The sequence below is a fragment of the Musca vetustissima genome, unplaced genomic scaffold (genome assembly GCF_032173495.1).
Source record: "Musca vetustissima isolate MV318-11 ecotype Yass unplaced genomic scaffold, APGP_CSIRO_Mvet_v1 utg327, whole genome shotgun sequence".
Taxonomy (NCBI): domain Eukaryota; kingdom Metazoa; phylum Arthropoda; class Insecta; order Diptera; family Muscidae; genus Musca; species Musca vetustissima.
The window spans coordinates 69,142-91,908 of NW_026882053.1; the positions used below are offsets into that span (position 1 = coordinate 69,142).

General features: G+C 36.0%; 2 protein-coding genes across 2 annotated transcripts; one reads left to right on the forward strand and one right to left on the reverse strand.

The window, feature by feature from the left end:
- The first annotated feature begins 836 nt into the window (after nt 1-836).
- Nucleotides 837-4,599, forward strand: LOC133328194 (FAST kinase domain-containing protein 4). Its single transcript, XM_061536749.1, has 5 exons — nt 837-1,045; nt 1,141-1,852; nt 1,915-2,439; nt 4,256-4,325; nt 4,395-4,599. Exons 1-5 carry the CDS (start codon nt 848-850, stop codon nt 4,597-4,599), a joined length of 1,710 nt encoding a protein of 569 aa, XP_061392733.1. The 5' UTR covers nt 837-847.
- A 1,082-nt stretch (nt 4,600-5,681) lies between these two features.
- Nucleotides 5,682-13,151, reverse strand: LOC133328195 (IQ and ubiquitin-like domain-containing protein). The gene is made up of 10 exons (XM_061536750.1): nt 12,625-13,151; nt 12,411-12,553; nt 10,370-10,482; nt 10,079-10,296; nt 9,671-10,017; nt 9,446-9,609; nt 9,256-9,388; nt 6,347-6,459; nt 6,099-6,283; nt 5,682-6,030 (listed from the first exon to the last, which is right to left on the reverse strand). Exons 1-10 carry the CDS (start codon nt 13,149-13,151, stop codon nt 5,682-5,684), a joined length of 2,292 nt encoding a protein of 763 aa, XP_061392734.1.
- Nucleotides 13,152-22,767: the final 9,616 nt, after the last annotated feature.

Consider the following 22,767-nt stretch of genomic DNA (forward strand, 5'->3'; position numbering starts at 1 on the left):
CATTGGTATAGACCCCAATTATTACCAAAATATGAATTTACAGCCAATTCGGTTGCTTAACTTGCCCAGAATTCCAAAATACCAACATACCCAACATCCATAAAATACCGAGTATTGGGGGTTATTGTTATATTGTTTGTTCCAGTAACTTTTTAGTAGTAAAAGGGAACAATTTCAAATACGAAAAGTTCTGAAACGCAAAACTGATGAAAATGTTAAAATCCTATGGTAATTCTTCACAATCAGAAGTTATCTTTTCTAGTTACAATTTTTACTCTGCCAAATTTCTTTAGTAAAAAGTTACAATTTGATTTAAAGTTGTTCTGGTTTTATGTCTACAGGAAAGAATTTCCAGTAAAAAACAGCAAAACTGGTAAAATTGTAGATCCTCTTTGGTTCAGTAACGAAACTAATGTCTGTGAAGATTTTAAATATTGCGTTTTCTGTCGTAATTTCAACATACAGACAGATGGGCTATACTTCAGATACAAAGTAAACCTTCCATTTACAAATTTAACGGTAATTCATATTGCACACTATTATCGACTTCCGATACACACGATTAATCATTACACATAGCAATCGGTATTCTTGTCAATTTGAAAAACATATGGTTCAAGGTGGCATATGGTTGGCAACGCTGATTGGCTGTAACAATGATGTCAGCGAATCAATTATTTACTATCGAATAGATGCAGTTGATTGTAAACTAAAACCGAATATAAAAATTTTCGAAATCCCTTAAAAAATTATAATCAAAACAAACAAAAAAGGTTATGTAAACTTTTTGTCTTATTTTTCTAGCGGCTCTGGCAGTTATCCACATTAAATTCGGGAAAACCTCAAGATGATGGGCTTACGTTTCTATACAACCACGGCCAGCCATTTGTTTAGGCGGGCGGCATTTGGCAATGCCAGTGTCATGCGATCAAGTTCGAATGTGGCTGCCGTTGAGGCTGCCAGTGGTGCAACAAAACAAATGACCACCACTAGTGCTGCTGGTGCCGGCAAAGAATCGGGCGAAACCACAAAAGCCACAGATGATGCCACCAAAAATCCTAAATGTGAGTCTTTATTTTTAAATAATTTAGGGATGATGATTAATTTTTAAATGTGTTTTAATTCATTTTAGACTCCCTTGTTGCTGCTGCCTTTGAAAATTTACAAAAAGATGAATCCCAGTCATCACCGAAAACCTCCACCTCCACTTCGCCAAAGGGAGCAAGCGTAGATGAACGCATTACCAATGCCAAGACGATTAATGGCCTATTGGGTATTACCGAAGGTGGTACTGTATTGACACGCAAACATGCCCTTCGTATTGTATCCATACTCTCCGAATGGAGTAGCATCAATCGTGTTAAATTAAATGAATTTGAAAATGATCCTCGATTCCTAAAGGTATGCCGTATGCTCGGACGTACGGTCCCAAAGAATGGTAACGGCGATAAAGCATCGGGAGATAATGCGCAAAAACGTATTTCGGGTTTTCGTACGGATGATCTGAATACAGTTTTGGGTGTTGCCGGTGATGATGAAGCTGCTAAACTGATAGCTAGCATTAGTTTACCACAAATGGTGAAGGTAATGAGCACACTGGCCGCACGTAAAAGACGTAGTACTCCCCTGCTACGTTCGTTGGCTTTCAACATTAGCAGTTCAACGGAACATTTGGATTTGAAACAGTGTGGTGATGTTTTCTATGCCATGGCTACTTTAAATTTCCAAGATTCAGTGTTGGCGGCAAAACTGTGTGCGGACATCCAGGTGGCTTTGCCAAAAAATACCGACAAATCGGCTGTGATTGGTTCCATTTTGACTAGTTTGGGTATTTTGAAATACCGGGATTTGGGTAAGTCACAAAATTATGAAAGAGGTCTAAATAGAGATTATATATTTTTTTTAATTTTTCAGATATTTTGGAATCTCTAACCCAATGGACAATTAAACATAGCGACATTTGCCGGCCACAAGATTTAAGTGCTCTCTTCTTAACCTCAGCCATGTTGAATTTTAAATCGACCAATTTGGAAGAGGTGCAACAGAAACTGGCCAAAACAATTGTCCAACAAGATTTTAGCAAAAGTTCCGATTGGCTGAATCATGTTTGGGCTATGACAATTTTGGGTTTGAGTACAAATCAACAGTTGGAAAGTGTATTGAGTAAATCATTTGCCGAGAAAATACAATCGGAAAAGACTGGTCTGAATGCTACATCTAAAATGAAGTTGTTAAATTTGAATAGTTATGCTCAGATGATGGCCACCGATTATAAGGGTGAATTAATACCAGCCGATAGTGTAATCTATAATGTTCCAATGGCTCATGCCAAGGGGAAACAGGTGTTGGTCAATGGCCTATTGGATGCCCTAAAGAGTCTATTGCCATCGCAGAATCATGTTAGCAGTTTGGTTGATAGTAAAATGGGTTTTCTAATTGGTGAGTATTTTTTTTTTTGGTTTTTAAGAACATTTTCTTGTGATATATTCTGCCTAAAGGCGTGAAATTTTAAAGAATATGCCCCAAGAAATATTAGGACCAAAAAGAAGAATATGAAGAATATTATCTCAATATTTTTAGATCCAAAGACGTTGAATTTTAGAGATTATTTTCTTAAGAATTATTGGACCCAATGGCGTGGATTTTAAAAGAATATTTTCTCAAGAATTACTAGACCCAAAAGCGTGGATTTTTAAAGAATATTTCTTCGCGAACTATTAGAACCAGAGACGTGGATTTTTAAAGAATATTTCTTCGAGAATTATTAGACCAAGAGGCGTGGATGTTTAACACTAGAACGCCGAAGGCGGTCATTTTGACCGCTTTCCAATTTCAAGTACAAAAGCAACTGTGCATTTAATGACACGTTTTTTTAAATTTGGTGACTTTTTGTACCTCATAGAATTACGTTTATTATAAAAAATTCACCAAATTTAAAAAAGTGTCATTAAATGCACAGTTGCTTTTGTACTTGAAATTGGAAAGCAGTCAAAATGACCGTCTTCGGCGTTCTAGTGTTAAAGAATATTTCTTCGGGAACTATTAGAACCAGAGGCGTGGATTTTTAAAGAATATTTATTCGAGAATTATTAGACCAAGAGGCGTGGATTTTTAAAGAATATTTCTTCGGGAACTATTAGAACCAGAGGCGTGGATTTTTAAAGAATATTTCTTCGAGAATTATTAGACCAAGAGGCGTGGATTTTTAAAGAATATTTCTTCGAGAATTATTAGACCAAGAGGCGTGGATTTTTAAAGAATATTTCTTCGAGAATTATTAGACTAAGAGGCGTGGATTTTTAAGGATTTTTCTTCGAGAATTATTAGACCAAGAGGCGTGGATTTTTAAAGAATATTTTTTAAGAATTATTAGACCCAAAGGCGTGGATTTTTTAAAGAATATTTTTTAAGAATTACTAGACCCAAAGGCGTGGATTTTTTAAAGAATATTTTTTAAGAATTATTAGACCCAAAGGCGTGGATTTTTTAAAGAATATTTTTTAAGAATTATTAGACCCAAAGGCGTGGATTTTTTAAAGAATATTTTTTAAGAATTATTAGACCCAAAGGCGTGGTTTTTTTAAAGAATATTTTTTAAGAATTATTAGACCCAAAGGCGTGGATTTTTTAAAGAATATTTTTTAAGAATTATTAGACCCAAAGGCGTGGATTTTTTAAAGAATATTTTTTAAGAATTATTAGACCCAAAGGCGTGGATTTTTTAAAGAATATTTTTTAAGAATTATTAGACCCAAAGGCGTGGATTTTTTAAAGAATATTTTTTAAGAATTATTAGACCCAAAGGCGTGGATTTTTTAAAGAATATTTTTTAAGAATTATTAGACCCAAAGGCGTGGATTTTTTAAAGAATATTTTTTAAGAATTATTAGACCCAAAGGCGTGGATTTTGATATAATATTTTTTCAAGAATTGTTGGGCCCAAAGAGACGTGGATTTTTAAAGAATATTTCTTCGAGATTTATTAGACCAATAGGCGTGGATTTTGATATAATATTTTTTCAAGAATTATTGGGCCCAAAGAGACGTGGATTTTTAAAGAATATTTCTTCGAGATTTATTAGACCAATAGGCGTGGATTTTGATGTAATATTTTTTCAAGAATTATTGGGCCCAAAGAGACGTGGATTTTTAAAGAATATTTCTTCGATATTTATTAGACCCAAATGCCTAGATTTGTAAAGAATATTTTCTTGAGAAATTTTATTTTAATTTGTTTATTATTTTTTTTTTTCAGATGCCATGTGTGTATTCGACAACAAACGTAATCCTTTGCCACTGGACAAAACACATAAGGATGCCATTAAGTAAGTCGTACATTTTCGTTATTCTTCATGTGAAGTACATTTAAAAAATGTCCCCTCATCTTATTACAGAGTTGCGTTAATGGTTGTCGATTATCATGACATTTGTCATGGCACGCATAAATCTGCCACCGGCATAACGACCCTAAGTTTTGATCTATTGGAAAAGAGTGGCTATAAAGTAATACCCATACCCTATAATGAATTCAATACCAGCGATAAATTGTTAAAACGCGTCCAATATTTGGAAAGTAAATTTAAAGCCCTAATTAAATAGTTAACAACATCCAAAACAAAAATCAATGCAATGATTTGAAATCATTAAACAAAAAAATAAATAAAATTAAACAAATGTTTTTAGTTTTAAAACCCTCCAAGAAATTGTTACTAGAAAGTGTGTATACATTGATGTATTTGTTTTTTGAATATTTTTTGTTATAATTATTTTATTATATAAAACGATCCACAGAGAAAAAGAACATGAAGAATATCAATAGTACACAATCAGATGAAAATAAGAAATACAATTTTATGCTTAGTTTAAAATTTATTATTAAAATTTTATTTAATAAATTTCAAAACAAGAAATCTAATAACAAAAAATTCAACCAAAACAACACAAACAAATATGCAAAGTATTTTAAATAATTCAGAAATAAATAAAAGAGGTTTTGGTTTGGATTGCCCTCTATAGGGTAGAGGATCCTTTACAAGATTTTCTATAGAATAGACGGCTATTTATATGGTACAGAGTCCTCATAGGACACACATAGGATAGATTATCCTGTATTAAATAATGATCTTTGTGTCCGCCACCATAATCAAACCAATGGGAAATAGAATATTTTTCCAAAGGCCATCAAGGCGTTGATTTATAAAGAATATTTTTTTTCAAAGGTCACCAAGGCGTGGATTTATTAAAGAATATTTTTCCAAAGGCCACCAAGGCTTGGATATATTAAAGAATATTTTTCCAAAGGCCACCAAGGAATATTTTTCCAAAGGCCACCAAGGCTTGGATATATTAAAGAATATTTTTCCAAAGGCCACCAAGGCTTGGATATATTAAAGAATATTTTTCCAAAGGCCACCAAGGCTTGGATATATTAAAGAATATTTTTCCAAAGGCCACCAAGGCTTGGATATATTAAAGAATATTTTTCCAAAGGCCACCAAGGCTTGGATATATTAAAGAATATTTTTTTTTTGGAGGAAAAACCCTTCTGCCTACAATTTACCATGGTAAAACCCCGATCAATTAAAGATTTAAAAATGTAAACCTGCCGAACTGAACGATTTTTTATTTTTTTTTATAAAGTTTAATTAATTTATTTCAATATGTTTTTTTTCTGTTTCAATTCACATAATTTTACCCAATTGATAATCGCGATCTTCGGCACTATCCTTACATCTCATATCGATACCTTTTGCACCGGTGCCGGTGGTCATATGATCAATGCGTACCTTACGCTGACGATTCAATCCCACATTCCACCATTGACCGGTTTCAGTAAATTCCACCGAAACTGAGGCCAGATTGTGGAAGGCGTTTTTCGCCAACATATGACGATTGGCCACCTCGAGTCGGGTCTTCAGATCGTAAACACTTTCCAAATCTTCAACACGATTATGATTGCGGGCCTCCGTGTCCGTTAGGCAAATACAATTCCATGGTGACCATTCTTCGCTTTTGTTCCAGCGGGGTAACCTGAAAAAAACGAAAATTTTATTTTTATTTACTCTTCGGATAATTTACTTTGCCGATTTTTTAATTACCTCAATCTTGACAAATTATTGCATTTACTCAATACGGAATGACCATGCCATATTTGATCGACGATGTGGCGTATATCATCCACTTGCATTATAAATGCCATCGAACTGCTGCAATGCTTCTTACGTTCATCGCGTTGTATGGATCTGAGAATGGCTGTGTACACAACATTTTCCGTAGATGCCACCTGAAGTTTGAAGAGGTATTAATGGGTTTTCTTAAATATTAAAATATTATTTTGGACTCTTACCTTTAGATAATAACATTTCTTACAGGTATCCACCTGGAATTGTCTTGTTCGTATGGCAAATTGAGAATAGGGCTTGACCTGCTTACAGACCCAACACATGCGATTACCCTGTTCTGGAAAAGAGGCGTAGATATTTTGTAAAAGTTCTTCGAAGTGTAAGTAGTGGAATATTAAGACTAACCGTCGGATTTCAATACCTCTGAACCTAATCTGAAAACATTGGAACCAATACGAGTTAACTGTGGGCAATAGTTAAGAGGCTCTGTGAAGCGACTGGCCCAAAGTGTTACGCAAGTTATTTGAACTCACATTATTAAACTTATTCCTGCCAACTTGATGAGCCTGAAGTCGAATTCCTAACCCACATAAAGTTCGTTATTCATCTCGCAACATCAACCCACGACTTTTCCCTTATTATTTTACTGCGGTAGGATTTCATTCCTTTGTCGTAAAGGCAAGGATATTGTTCTATGCAATTTATTAATTGTTCTTCGAACATCGCGAGTTATTTTTTTTTTAAATTTTTTTATTTCAGTATTGCCTGAGTTTTTTTAATATTGCCCGAATAATTGCAGAGTGCAATTGCCGCAATTTTTTGAATACTGAAATGTCAACATACAGATGTCAAAAATTAGACGTGTGGCATGAATCCATAAACTTCATTATTTTAACTTTATAGCGGGTCTGTGCGCGTTATTGAGTGCAGCCAAAAGGAGTTTCAAGACTAAAGGTAGAGGTGGGCAATATCTTCCCCAAAGCGGTGAATTCTTTAGTTCCATAGTTCCTTATATTTCCAAATCAACGAGGAGATCTAAATAAACAAGTGGATCGATTGAATTAGGTGATCGGAGCAAAAGGAACTAGTCGAACGGAAGAACCGGACCTAGGACCGATCATTATTTTCGAGGAATTGTTTCATTGAACTTGTTCGGTTCGGAAAGATAATGTAGAGTATACTCTCACCATAGTGAAGACCCAACGATCGCAGGGGTTTAACACTACCGCTGCAAGAAAAGTGTTGAGAAGTTGATAATCAGATTTAAAACACCTTCAATAGAACGGAATCATGTCTTACTTGTTACCGAAGAGTGAGAAATGGGCCGAATGGTCCCGTTACTGAGAGCATGCCATCGAAGGTGAATCATACAGGCCAAATTCACCAGTAGTGAAGACTCTTGAGGTATTAATCTCCCAGCATGAGGGGAAGCTATCCAACGATATAAATGAGAACCTCTATAGATTAGGAACAGTATCGAACAGGTCTGAATAGTATTCATATGAGCCGAGTCTTGAAATCCTCCCGTGAACTCTCTTTGAGACTAATTTGTGTGAAAAAGAATGTAAAAAACAGTTTTCTACCTGATACTGCCACTTATCGCAGCGGAGCCAAAGTTGTAGAATTGAGCCAAAAGTTGTAGAATAGTTTTGGCTTCACTACATTCAGAATGGTGCAATTGTCTCAATTCTTATCGGTCGAGGGTGGGTAGCGCTTAACTCAAAAGCCTGGAGTTCCGGAACAAGAAGTCGAAACATGTAGAGTAAAACAGGGGTTTTCCACGCCCCAAATGGTATAGAGATCGTTATGTCCCCGGCGCTGACAAATACATTTTGTTGTTGCTTTGATATGGAGAGAAAGAGATCCAACGATATAAATGAGAACCTTTATAGATCTGGAATGGTATCGAACAGGTCTGAATAGTATACATATGGGCCGAGCCTATAAATCCTCCCGCGCACTCTCTTTGAGACTAATTTGTGTGAAAAAGAGCGTAAAAAAGAGCATACAACAGTTTTGCCTTCACTACGTTCAGAATGGTGCAATTGTTTCAATTCTTATCGGCCAAGGATCGATGACAATTTGCAGAATGTCCAGCTTGTGGTACAGATCCAAACACAGCTTACTCAATTTATTATAACCTGGAGATGCAGGACTGGATTGAGTTTAAAATACAGGGAAATACACGATTACTTCATTGGTGTGGTCCGTTGTGTCTCTACTTTAGCTATTTTAAAGTTAATTTTTCACATATAGACTGAACGAAACACACAACTGCCACATAGATGCGGTCCGATAAGACCATATTTTAGATATTTTGAAGTAAACTTCTCCCTTCCTGACTCAAGTGGCTCTAATTTAAATTTTCGAATTTTCAAATGGTAACATTCGTCGTCGCAAAATATAAAGTAGGTACCTATTGAGGTCTTATTGAGGACTTGCTTGAGTGCTTAGATTCCTGTAGTATCCTTGCTTGAGTCTATATGTTTCTGGGCGTAGAATCCTGTAGTAGCATAGCTCGAGTTCTTATTAAGAGCTCTTTTAGAAGAATCCTATATTGCTGAAGTTCTTACATTGGTATCCTTGTTTCAGTACTTATTAAGATCTCTTCTAGTAGACCCCTGTGATGTCTTTTCTTGAGTACTTATTCAAATCTCTTACCATAAAATCTTTCGTCTCCTTGCTTCAGTACTTATCCAGGTTTCTCACTGTAATATGCTGCCTTGCCTTAGAATAATTATCGGCGACTCTAACTCCCCAAACGTCCTGTCATCTTTTCTTTAGCTTATATTAAAACTTGGACAGATGTCCTAGCTTTAAGGATGTCTTAGTAATTAAATTTCAAAATCAATAAAGGCCTTTATGAAACCAATAGTCTAGTCTTTCTCTCTCGTATCTAAATAACATTTCGATCCTACCCAGCATTTCGATCCTAACCTTTAAAGATTTTCGGTATTTTCGAGATTATTACCATTGGCATTTGGGGTTTTCTTAAGTATATCCACAGAACATTATCAATATAGAGCTAGATTTTCACAGAAATATATGGAATTTTTCCATTGTTTCTCATCATGGATCTCTTAACATTATGTATCCGATCCATGTATAAATAGCAAACTTCTGTCATACTTACTATGCTTTTTAGGTTCTCTATCGAATTTAATCAGCTCCACAAAGAGTATATTTTGACGTTTGCGCAAAATCTCCACATCACAATGTTTGGTATAGACCAGAAGATTCCTTTCACGATCAAATAAATCGAAAAGCTATAAAACGAAAGAGATTACTTAATAAAATTATTACACAAAATACGGAAATATTACCTCTCCAAAATCCGGAAAATCCTGTTCATTCACCAAGATCTCACGAACTTTTGTTATCAACTCCAAACGTTCCGGTTTCTTAAGGGGTTTTTGTAGATCCTTATAGATTTCGGTTAGGAAACGTACCCGTTGAGTTCTCAGCAAATCCAAATGGATAACGGTATCTATAAAAAATATTTGCAGAATTTTTAAAAAATCTCCAACTTAAATATCACAAATACCCACCTCCATAACCCACCCATTTAATGGGCTCACCCATTTTCTTTAACATTTGTTCTTGGCGAAAATCTTTCATAGCCTCGGAGACAATTTGACGTTGTCGTTCGATCCCATTTAGCAACTGTATTTCTTTATCTAGCAGAATATTGACCTCGGCCACCCTTGCAGCACCCTCATACATACTGGCAATACGTTTCAATTCGGCCATTTTCCATTTTTGTACCTCACCATAGAGTAAATCGAAATCATCTTGAGTGCGCGGAAATTGTTTGGCCCTCTGTTCACGTTTAATGCGCCGTTCTTGGACTTGTTGGAATGACTCTTCTTCGGCCAAACGATTGGCCACCAAGCGTCTAGAAATTGAAAGCTTTTAAATAAAAATTGAACACGGAACATTTTTGCCTCGGCAGTTACCTATATTCTTCGGCACATTGACGCATCCATTTCATCCATTTGTAGCGTCGAAAATTCCTCTGTATTAGACATATTTTACCCAGTTTATTTTTCACACGTTCCTGTTGGGCATGGGTAATATACTGGCCCGCTGTTATATAATAGTCGGTAGCTTCAGACCAGTAGCGAACATTATTGCCATCCAACCAACATTGTGAAGTTTGATCGTGCATTGTGTCCTAAGAGGGAGGGGGAAAACACGTTGAGGATGTGTAGATCCAATTCTAAACGGTTTGTCGGCGTCCTACTTACCACCAGCTTCACTTTGTGCTCAATGGTCTGAGTATCCCGTGAAAGCTGCCCATTGTATTTACATTTATTGATAAAAGGGCCAGTTTGGGTGAAGGCATCTAAGTATTCGATACCTAAAGAGAAGAGATACGGAAGGGTTGAGAAGAGCTTTTGTGTGCCCCCTAGATGAGCTTCTTCATATTTTCAAAACATACAAGAGCTTTAATACGATGCATTGATGAGCTTTAAAAGATCTTCATTGTATTCCATAGCAACTGAATATGGTGCTGAAACTATGGAAGCTTTTCTACGTATGTAAGAACTTTCAAACGTCGCATATCTATAGAAGAACTTTCAAAGCTCCAATAGCTACAGACGATCTTTAAAGGCATTTATATACTAAAAAAGCTCCCATACGCATAAACGTTGTAGAATAACATTGAAACGTCGCATATCTATAGATGAACTTTAAAAGCTTCAATAGCTACAGACAATCTTTAAAAGCATTTATATACTAAAAAGCTCTCATGTGTAGAGAAAAGCTCTCATACGCATAAAATTTTTAGCAGAACTTTGAAACGTCGCATATCTATAGAAGAACTTTAAAAGCTCCAATAGCTACAAACGATCATTAAAAGTATTTATATACTAAAAAAGCTCTCATATGTAGAGAAAAGCTCTCCTACGCTTACAAGTGTTATGAAAACTCTACTCTGTGTTGAGCTATGGGCAGTTAAAAAAGATCGCTATATGTAGTGCTCTAAAAGCTCTATAATAGTTATTATATTTATACAAGCTTTTCAATCTATAAAATTGATATAAAAGCTCCATGGATGTATGTAAAGCCTATAAAAGTTATATAAGGGATATAAAAACTCTTAGATATATTGAAGGGCTATTGAAGCTGTTCTATCAAATGAAAAACTTTAAAAGCTTTTGTGTCGGTAGAAGAGCTACAAAAGATCTTCTATCTATATTTATGTAAGCTCTTCTATCTATAAAACTGATATAAAAGCTCTATGGATGTATATAAAGCCTATCAAAGTTATATAGGGATATAAGCTCTTAGATGTATTGAAGGGCTATTGAAGCTGTTCTATGAAATGAAAAGCTTTAAAAGATCTTGTGTCGGTAGAAGAGCTACAAAAGATCTTTTGTCTATAGACGAGTTTAAAAACTCGTACGGCTATAGAATGACTATAAAAGCTCTTATATTTATAGGAAAACTTTAAAAGCTCGTTTTACGGAAGGTATAAAAGGAGTAGGTATAAAATCTCCTTTAAAGTATGTAAAGGTCTAAAAGCTTTTATATGTACAAATCTACAGGAGGACTATAAAAACTATTATATATACAGAAGAGCAATTAAAGTTTTTCTATATATAGAAGGACTGTAGAATCTCTTCTATATACAGAAGTGAAAATAAAGGGTTTTTATGCATATAAGAGCTATATAATGACTTCTGTGTATATAACGTCTAGAAAAGTTCTTACGTATATAGACGAGTTATTCCAGGTCATTTGTGTATAGAAGGTTTTGAATAACTCTCATGTGTGTAGAAGGTTTAGAAAAGCTATTTTACGTATAGATGTACTATAAGGATTTAATGTGTATGAATGAGCTTTGAAAGCTTCTAGGTATAGAAGAGTTATTAAAACTCTTCTATGTATAGAAGAGTTATGAAAGCTCTTTTATGTATAGAAGAGTTATGATAGCTCTTGTATGTATGTAGGAAATATGAAAGTTTTTCTATGTATAAAAGAACTATGAAAGCTTGTATATGTATAGAAGATCTTGAAAGCTCTTTTATTTTTAGATTTTCTGAAAACTCTTCTATGTATAGAAGAGGTATGAAAAAGCTCCATTTAAAGAAAAGGTTCCATATGTCATCTATATGAGCTTTTATGGAAATTATAAAGAAACTTACATACACATAAAAGCTTTTTAAGCTTATCTGTATTCTATTGACAGAACTTCTTTACAAAAAATATAATCTTTGAAAGCTCTTCTATGTTTCGGCAATCTATAAAAGCTTTTTATATTTTTATAGCTTTTCAACATACCCGTGTTCTTGTCCACATAACCACACAAAAATGGTTTCGAAATGGCTTTGTTGAGTATTTCCACGACAATATTTTTCGGTTTGCCATTGCGAGAATCTTCGGCGGGTATATAAACGGTGATGAAGTCGGGAAGGCGATGCTTGCTACAATGACAAAAACAATAATACTACAAGAATTAAAGAAATCGAAAACAAAAACTATTTTTTCCACTTACTTATAATAAACTTCCAAATCCAATTTGGGTTCTCTACGCCTCTCTTCCTCCTCGTTGTCGCTAACATCTTCCTCACTTGGCGAAATAATTTGACGCTTCTCCAAATTGGCCTTTAGTGACAATGCAAATTCATGTATACCAAATTCATCACATTCCGTTTCACGGATACGACATTCATCCGATAGTTCACGATTTTGCTGAGAAAGTTTCAACAAATCCGGTGACACTTCAAAACGACGTCCAATATCGATTTTCACTTCACCCAATGTCATACAATTTGGATAGACTTGGGCGATGACTTGATTAATCGCGAGTCGGAATTTCACCGTAACATTTTCAATGGTCACAATTTCATCTTGTTCATCTTCGGTTTTCTTGGAACTCTCTGTCCGGGGAGGTGGGGAAGCAGTTGGTTGATTGCTGGAGGAGCTTGATGGAAATTCAATAATTGGATCATTTTTAGTCGATATTGTGGCTGGATTTAATACCACTTCACTTATGTTTGGTAATTTAGGTTCTTCACTCATTTTGGATGGTGTGAATGATTGGTTTTTTCACAATTTTTTCTAGGGTTAACAATTTCTTTTTGAAAATTCAATTTCAACCTGGGAAATATTAGAAGTTACTGAATTCGTAGCATGTGTTGTCGTTTTACGTTCCTGTTTTAGTCTTTGGTGTAGATACGTCCCAAATAACAACAGTTACCTTGACAATGTAGTCCAATGCAACAAGGCACAAGGCTGCGGTACCATTCGCCAATGTTTTGTTATCGGTCAAATGCATGTTAGGAAATCAAATTAACATTCTAATGAATTCGGGAACTTACCTGGCAAAGGGTTAATTCCATTACAATTGAGACATAACGAGTAAAAGAGGCACAAGGTATTTGTCATGCCGAACAAAAATGGTGGAGCTTTAGCCCGGACCACTTCTGTGTTTTAAATTTACACATAGGTTGCTAACACTTATAGGATGTTTTGTATCGTACCGCCATTTTTTTTTGTTTTTTTTTTTAAATGTTTTAGCCTTTCTACCCGAAGTATTCCGTTATACCGGATTTTTGGAGGGCGATAAACATCTTTGCAGATGTTTTTCGTTAGTCGCAGATGTTTTTCGTTATTACTGTCCCGCTCCATTTTCAGTATTTTTATACCCTCCACCATAGTATGGAGGGTATATTAATTTTGTTTTTCCGTTTGTAACTCATCGAAATAATCATTTCCGACCATATAAAGTATATATATTCTTGATCAGCGTAAAATTTTATGACGATATAGCCATGTCCGTCTGTCTGTTGTAATCACTCTAGCGTCTAAACGAATTGAGATAGATCGCCAAAATTTTGCATAGAGTCGTCTTTTGTCTGCAGGCAGGTCAAGTTCGAAGATGGGCTTTATCGGTCCACGTTTAGGTATAGCTCCCATATAAGGGTACCCCCCATATTTTCGGTATTTTGGGGTTCTTGAGCGCGTTTTTCAACCGAATTCGCTGAAATTTGGTACATTAGGATCTTATTGGGTACTCAATGTCTCCACAAGAAATTATAAATATAGGTCCACTTTTTCTGGTAGCCCCCATATAACGGTACCTCCTAATTTTCAGTATTTTGGGGGTTTTTAACGTATTTTTCCGCCGAATTAGCTGTAATTTAGTATTTTGAGTTCTTAATAGGTACCAAATCTCTCCGCAAAAAATTATGAATATAGGTCCATTTTTTCAGATAGCCCCCATATAAGGGTACCCCCAAATGTCGGTATTTTGGGGTTCTTGAGCGCGTTTTTCAACCGATTTCGCTGAAATTTGGTACATTTGGTTCCTATTGGGTGCCAAATATCTCCACCAAAAATTATAAATATAGGTCCAATTATATATATAGCTCCAATTTTTCTGGTAGCCCCCATATAAGGATACCCCCAATTTTCGCTATTTTGAGGTTCTTCAGCACGCTTTTCAACCGAATTCGCTTAAATTTGGTATTTTGTAGTCGAATATGGTAACAAATTTCTCTACAAAAAATTTGTAATATGCACCCCCTTTTTGGGGTAGTCCCCATATAGCCCCTTTTTTATATTAAAATAGTTATGCAATTTGTTCCGCGTTTTGGGTTTGGTTCTAAGACTCTGTTGTAACCATATCACCTGTGGAGGATATCGAGATAAAAAAGTAGAACGTAAGGTTCGATAATGAACAATACATGAACTATAACCCGTATTTAAACCTAGCCCCTGTGTGGGAGGTACCAGAAGGAGTGGACCGATATTCCACATCTTCGAATTTGAACTAAGTTTGGAAGAAATAATAAGATTGGTATAGTTTGGATGAAATGTAAATTTTCTGAAACGGATTTGGTCCAAAGAAACATGGGGCCTAGAACCAATATTTCGATGAGGCACATTTTCACGGTGTAAATTGTATACACCCTCATTAGCCATAAGGCTGAGGGCATAATTATCCATTAAAAATTTCTGGAATTTGTTTTATAGTTTACATACAAATGTCGGTATAGGTCCAATTTTTGGTATGTTCCCTATATTTTCATTTCTAGTGCCTGTCAGTATATCTATGGTGGAGGGTATCCAAAGTTCGGCCCGGCCGAACTTAACGCTTATTCACTTGTTAATGTTAAAGCCGCATTTTGATGGTAGTTGTAGCAAAATACATAATATTATTGGTTATGAATTGTATGGTACTGGTTCCACTATTTCCAAATTAAACCAGTAAGGGAAGTAGTAAAGTCGGACGGGGCCGACTATATGATACCCTTCACCACGTTGGGTATATCCAACGATTGAATCCTAACAGACGTCAAATTTTTAAAGGACCAGGGACAAAATTATGAAATTAATTTAAATCTTAACCGATTTCAACTAAAATTGCCACACATTATGTTATAGTAACTTCAGTACGTAGTGCAAAATTTTGTGCCGATTGGACCCACATTGGTGACGCATTTATATCCAACTTCTAGACTATTCTAACTCCAGTACGTTGTGCAAAATTAGTGTCAATTTTGTGTAAAATCGGACGACACATTTTACATTAAATGGGACGAAAATATTTTCACGAAACTTAACACACATCATTCTAGACCTAATTCATTATGCTATGCCAAATTTCATGAAAATCGAAAGATATATAGGGACTTTGGTACACCATTTACATTAAATCAGACGAAAATATATGTGGGAGGTATATCTAAATCTAAACCGATTTTCACGAAATTTATATATATATATATATATATATATATGGGAGCTAAATCTAAATCTGAACCGATTTTCACAAAACTTAGCACTCATCATTCTAAGCTCAATTCAGTACGTTATGCCAAATTTCATGCAAATCGAAATATATTTAGGGACTTTGGAGACCCATTTACTTTAAATCGGACGAAAATACATATGGGAGCTATATCTAAATCTGGGCCGATTTTCACGAAACTTAGCATACATCATTCTGGGCCTAATTCAGTACTCTATGCCTAATTTCGTGCAAATGGAATGATACATAGGGACTTTGGTGCACCATTTACCTTAAATCGGACGAAACTATATATGGGAGCTATATCTAAATCTGAACCGATTTTCTCGAAATTTGGCACTCATCATTCTGCACCTAATTCAGTACTCTATGCCAAATATCGTGCAAATCGAATGATATATAGGGAATTCATCTAAATCGGATCATAAATGTGACCTGTACTTTTTTTACAATTTAACATCTAAAGACGGACGGACATGCATAAATCAAAAGGAACCATGTGTCTATCTCGTTTCCTTTTACCTGTTACAAACATATACACAAAGACATAGTACCACAGTGTGGTGAAGGGTATAAAAATGTTGTAACTTAAATGAGTTGTGTCCATTTGTTGAGCCGTCTAAGCTGGGTAGTTGAAGAGGTGCAACGTGTCGTGTGATCTTAGTCCACATGCAGGACATACGTTAGGTAGGTTAAGGCGTCAAGTCAAGCCCAATAGGAAGTGTAGCGGTTGCAGCATCCTGATCATAGTTGAGCAAAGATTACTCGTGTTTGTCGGGGCAGCTGCTTCTCATCTATTGCGATGGATGGGGGGTGGTCTCCGATTATGGTATTCAAACGGCATTGTTCTACTGCATGAACGACTGCGTCCTTGTGAATGTCGTTCAGACCTGCTTGATAAGTTTCTTGATCTAGATGTTCAGAATTGTTCCTTTGGACCGCTCTCTCTAGATCGTGAAGATTTCTCCGGATATGTCTGGGTGGGAGTTCTGGCCATAAGGCTATGACAGGGGTGTTCCGGAGCATAACACCCAAGCAAGTACTACATCGACAACATATAGTTGTGTCGATAGACGGGTAAGATCTTCGTTTCCCAGTGAAGATGGTCATGAGGAGACACCCTGTTGCAGTTCTCAGTGCGGCATTCTGGTAGGTCTGAATATTCTTTCTTCTGCGTATCATTTACATTCGCAAATTACACTGGTGCCGCATAGCTTACCACTGACCGGCCTATTGCTTTATAAGAGGTCAACAAGGATTCTTTGTCAGCGCCCAAGTGCTGCCGGCCAGCAACATGAGGACCTTGTTCCTGCTTCTTAGCTTATCGCATAAAACAGTGGCTTGCGCAGACGACTTGAAAAAAATGCTATCGACCACGTATCATGGGTTAGTTTGTGGTCGGAATCAGTTCGCCATCGAACATTTTGTTAAGCGGGAGCTTCATTTCATTAAGTACATGTGGTCCTCCTGTGTGTGTGGCTATTGATTTGGAATATTTCGATATTCCTCAGATGGAAGGAATGCACAAGATCTGATATGTAGAAGTTTAACCCTTCACAAATGTCATCAGTAATTGGACCCGACACCATGAACGTATAATCATTTACATATATTACGATCTCTCTGGCGACTAGAGTTGGGCGGATCGATCTTTTTCGTTCCTTTTTTTAAAAGGAACTAGTTCCTCAATGTAGTTCCTTTGCTCCATATAGTTCCATAACTCCATACAGTTCCAACACCTACATAGTTCCTTTGAATCTCTCTCTTTCATCGTTCTTTTTGTTTTTTTTTTCGTTTTTTCCATATAGTTCTTTTGCTCCATATAGTACCTGCTCCTTGCTCCACTTAGCGGATCGATCTTTATTGTTCCTTTTTTAAAAAGGAACTAGTTCCGTAATGTAGTTCCTTTGCTCTATATAGTTACGACTCCTACATAGGTCCTTTGAATCTCTCTCTTTCACCGTTTTTTTATTTAGGTCCTTTGAATCTCTCTCCCTCTTTCATCGTTTTTTATTTCGTTTTTCCATTGCTCCATATAGTTCCTTTACTCCATACAGTTCCTTTGCTCCATACAGTTCCTTTGCTCCATATATTTCCGACTCCTACATAGTTCCTTTGAATCCCTCTCTTTCAACGTTCTTTTTGTTTTTTTTTTTGCTCACATAGATCCGTGTTGATTTGTTAATAAATGCAAAAATTGAAAATTGTGCAAAAATGCAGGACGATAAACACAATATACTTTTTTATAAATAAATAAAAAATATTTAATCCAAAAAAATAAAATTTAACAATTTGAAATACGATCGAATGAAGAATATGGGAATAAAGGAACGAGATCAGAAAAAAATTAGAAAAAAGGAAAAGAAAAAAGAACGAAATCAGAAAAAGGAACTATATTAATTAAAGAGCTGGAAGTAGTTCCGATCGTTTCTTTCTCGGAATAGTTCCAATGAACTAGTTCGTTCCTGAATAACCCAACTCTATTGGCTACCGGTGGTTCCGAATATTTGAGAACTTCCTCTTTTACTCTACGTGGTTTAGACTTCTTCTTCTTCCACATATGACTAGCGTTCACACATACTGTTGATTATCCAACGTTTCAAATTCGGACGGAGATTTGTCTTCTCCGTGTCCTCGAACAGCTTGGCATGGGTGAGAGTATAGATGGCCTTCGACAGATCAAGTGCCATATATCGGTTCGATTGCACGGCTGTTATGTTAAGTCCTCTGCTTATGATGTGTAATGCAGTTGTGGTACTGTTACTCCTACGGAATTCATGCTGATGTAGGATTACTGCTTCTCAACGATGAGAGGAGTAGTACCTGTTGTATTTTTTGCTATTGGCGACAGGAGTGAAACTGGCCTGTACGATTCTGGAAGCCTTTCAGTAGCGTGGCCAATTTGACTTTTTTCCAGGCTTAAGGAACTATGTGGGTGGTTAAACACAAATTGAGAGCTGATGTTAAATACTAAACTCCGGGTTCATCTAACTGCTTAAGAATTACCATGAATTCCGTCCGAGCCCAACGCTTTGAATGACTTAACATTTTTGAAGACATATGAACGTCCTTCTTCGTTAATTATGGTGGTACCTCCTCGCCTCGGAGTGCCTTATGAAATATAATAACCCTTTTTGCCTTGTCACTCTCGGGGTGCTCAGTGAACTGCCGGTTAAAATAACACCCGCACCTCTTCGGGTCTGTCACAGTTACGTCGTTAAATGTAATTTGCTAACTCGTGTTCTTATTGGTCCATATTTTAATGTAGCCACAAAGAGCCCGAAACAAGACAGCAATCGACTATTTTATTTTGTGTAGGCAATCCAAATCCAACGAAAGTTGTACGTGGAAGAAGGACTTCGAAAAATATTATAGCCTTTTTCTTTAACAAAACTGATCATGTGTGACAGTTTCGATTGAACACCATATGGCGGTTAACATACACTTCGCCTTATGGTTGAGGGTATAAAAATCCACAGGTATGATGATACCTAAAAAAAGTATAGTTTTAGACAGCTAAAAAATTAAGTTGGACCGAATGTTTTATACCGTTCACCATGATATGGTCGATGGGGATATTTATATAGGTAAATTGCTGTTAGGGGAAAACAAAGTACCAAATTAAACGCAGGTTGGAAAACTGTACTTGAACAATCCCGAAATTACTCGTGACAGTTGAAACCAGTATCTAAAATCTTAAAAATACTGAAAATTTGAATGCATCGTAGTAGGGAGAAATTGGGAATTGCTTCAAAAAATGTGCCATATTACATTTTGGTTCAGGCAATTACCACCAGGGGCGCTGTCATATTTGAAGCATATATACCAACCATGTGTGGTGAATTGAGTCGTTGATAACGAGCACAGATTTACATCTAAAAATTTTTGTATGGTAATGGTAATATCAACACCATTTGAAAAACACGACACAATATGAAAAATATTGACCGATTATCATAAAAAATGTCAAGCTTATTTGTTGGTCATATCTCCGCATATAATTTCGTGTTATTCGGAAAAACATATAATAGAGAAAACTTACGAACACGCAACGCTAGATCGATTCAGATAGTCCAGATATGGCGATCGGTGTACTAATAGGTTGTTCTAGGGCCAGTATTTCGTGGAGTACAAAACAATTTTGGGATTGTGTTTTTGATAACGACCGTGGGAATATACTAAAAACATAAGGGTGTTTATCAGCGCGGATTGTGTATTTGATAACTATCTGTAATTCACTAAACATGGTTCATGTATATGCTACAAACATGCCAGCGCAACTGGCGGAAATTTCCTGAACTATGATGTAATATGACACCTTTTTGATGAAAATCCCAACTTCTCCTACTCACTGTTATATTGGTCTACACCAAAAAGTGGCACAATGAGCCTTATAGTAAAGGCTATAACAAAATGCAAACTTCGAGGTAAAATATTTATATTTTTAAAAATCCACATTAATTGAAGACCGCTTACGACGATTTAGAAAAGAGTTTAAATTTTGAGACGTGTTTATTTATTCGTCCTCAGGAAATGGTGTTTGACTTTCAATTTCGGAATTTCTCCAAAATTGAAATATCATAATCAATACCTTCAATAATTCATTTGTTATGCATTCTCATTTAAATATGATACGGATTTCTTATTCGACAAATAAGAAATGACTATTTGTTTTGTGAATTTGATAGATGACAAATGGACAGATCGATTAGTTGGCTACAGAAACCGGAGACAAAACAAATCTGCGCAGATAATTAATTTTAAACGTGATGATATTATTATTCAAACACACTTTGAAAACGTTTAGAGTTAATTAAGTGGTGGACAAATAAAGATTTGACGAAACAGAAAAAAAATAATACCGAAAATATCCCTCCCCCAATAAACAGAAATCTTTAATATTGTTTATGTATAATTTTTTTGTTGATGCTTATAATAAACTTATATAATAAATTATTCTCTGACATATATGCATAAAAATATATTTTTGTGTTTATCATAAATTACGTATTTGTATTTTTTGCTTTGTTTTCAATTTGTTGCGTTTTCATCAACTGCAACAATAAAAAATATTTGGATCATCAATTTTGACAATCGAATAGTTTATAACTCTGTGCCACTATTTAAAATTCGCTAATTAATTGTTTATCGACAGGTATTAATAATTTATGTAAATCCGTAAATTCGACATAACTTTCATTCAAAATTCAAAATTAATAAAAAGGCTTTGTTTATACATAAACAAGTGAAAACGATTGGTCCATTCATTATAGTAGATAGTACAATACAATACAAAGGTATTGTAAAGCAATCATATGATTATAACATTTTGCAGAGTGTGCCCGAATTCTGTCAATGTAATATTTATGTTTTTATTTGAAACTCTAAACCCCTAATCTTTTATATGGGAGTTATGACATGCTATTTTTTTTGGTAGGAGATTTGGCACCCAACGAGAACGAAAAATATAATTTTAGTGCTGATTCGGTATATTAATAATGAAGAATTGTTCGCTATATCAGACTTCATATTGTGTATATGAATATCTGACATACTTCGATTGAGAAGCTATAGAAGTTCCTCTTTTCCTTATAAGGTGAGTGAGTCGATTGAAAACTGAAAACGTATTTTCAACAAAAATATTCAAGACTGGTGGTCAGATGTTGGTCAGGAGCATGCACCAGCTGATTAGTACAATATGGCTAGAGGAATGTATGACCAATGATTGGAACCTCAGCATCCTGTGTTCCGTGCACAAAGGAGACAAGACGATATGTGCCAACTATAGAGGAATTAGTCTTCTTCCAATCGCATATTAAGTTGTACCCCGCGTACTGTGTGAACGACTGAAGCCAATGTTCAATGACATTATTGGACCATACCAATGTGTGCGGTTGGAAAATCCATCATTCACCGGATTTCCACTCTGCGCAAAATTCTGGAAAAGACTCACGAAAAACACATCGACACATTCCACATATTCCTCGAACCGCATTCGACAGCCCTAACCGTTCAGAGGCATAAAGCTATGCAGGATAACTTTAAGTGGCACAAAGTCAGCAGTTAAAGTCCGAATGGACAGTTTTTAACATCCTGCTGGAAAAGGTGTTACGAGACGCTAAGGTGAACAGAAATGGCACTATGTACACCAAACAACACCTATTACTCACCGACGACATCGTTATAATGGGTCGAACATTGCGAGCTGAAAAAGCCACCTTTGAGCAAATTGAGAAGGATGGGTCTGGCAGTAAATGGCGAGAAGACCAAGCTGATGGTATCTACGCGCAAGACGTCTAGTAAACATGGACCAACTGTGAAACTTGAGAACTACACCTTCGAGGTAGTTAATGATTCTATATAACTTGGTGCCGCCATAAATGAAACTAATGACATGAGTTTTGAAATACTGAGAAGGATATTGTTGGCCAACAGATGCTACTACGGTCTAAGTAAGCAGTGTAGAAACAAGGCCACCTCTCGGCAGACCAAAAGCTCTACACGCTCTACAAGATGTTGATACTACCCGTGCTGTTATATGGATCTGAAGCATGGGTACTTGCTCAAGCACATGAGGCAGCACTTGGGGTGTTTGAGAGAAAAATGCTCCGAAAGATCTACGGGGCAATCAGCGTCGACGGTGAATATCAGCGTCGAATGAACCACGAGTTTCACAATCTATACGAGGACATCGACATAGTCAGTCGTATCGTGCTGCAGGGACTACGGTGGGGAAGGCCACGAATTAGAAGGAAATATCAAGTAGAAGACAACATCTCGGAACATGGTCTTTCAAATGGGAGGATATGCGCACAAGACCGACGCGCTTCGAAATCCTTTTTAAGATCGACTTATGGAACAACCGTTCTCTAACAAGCCAGC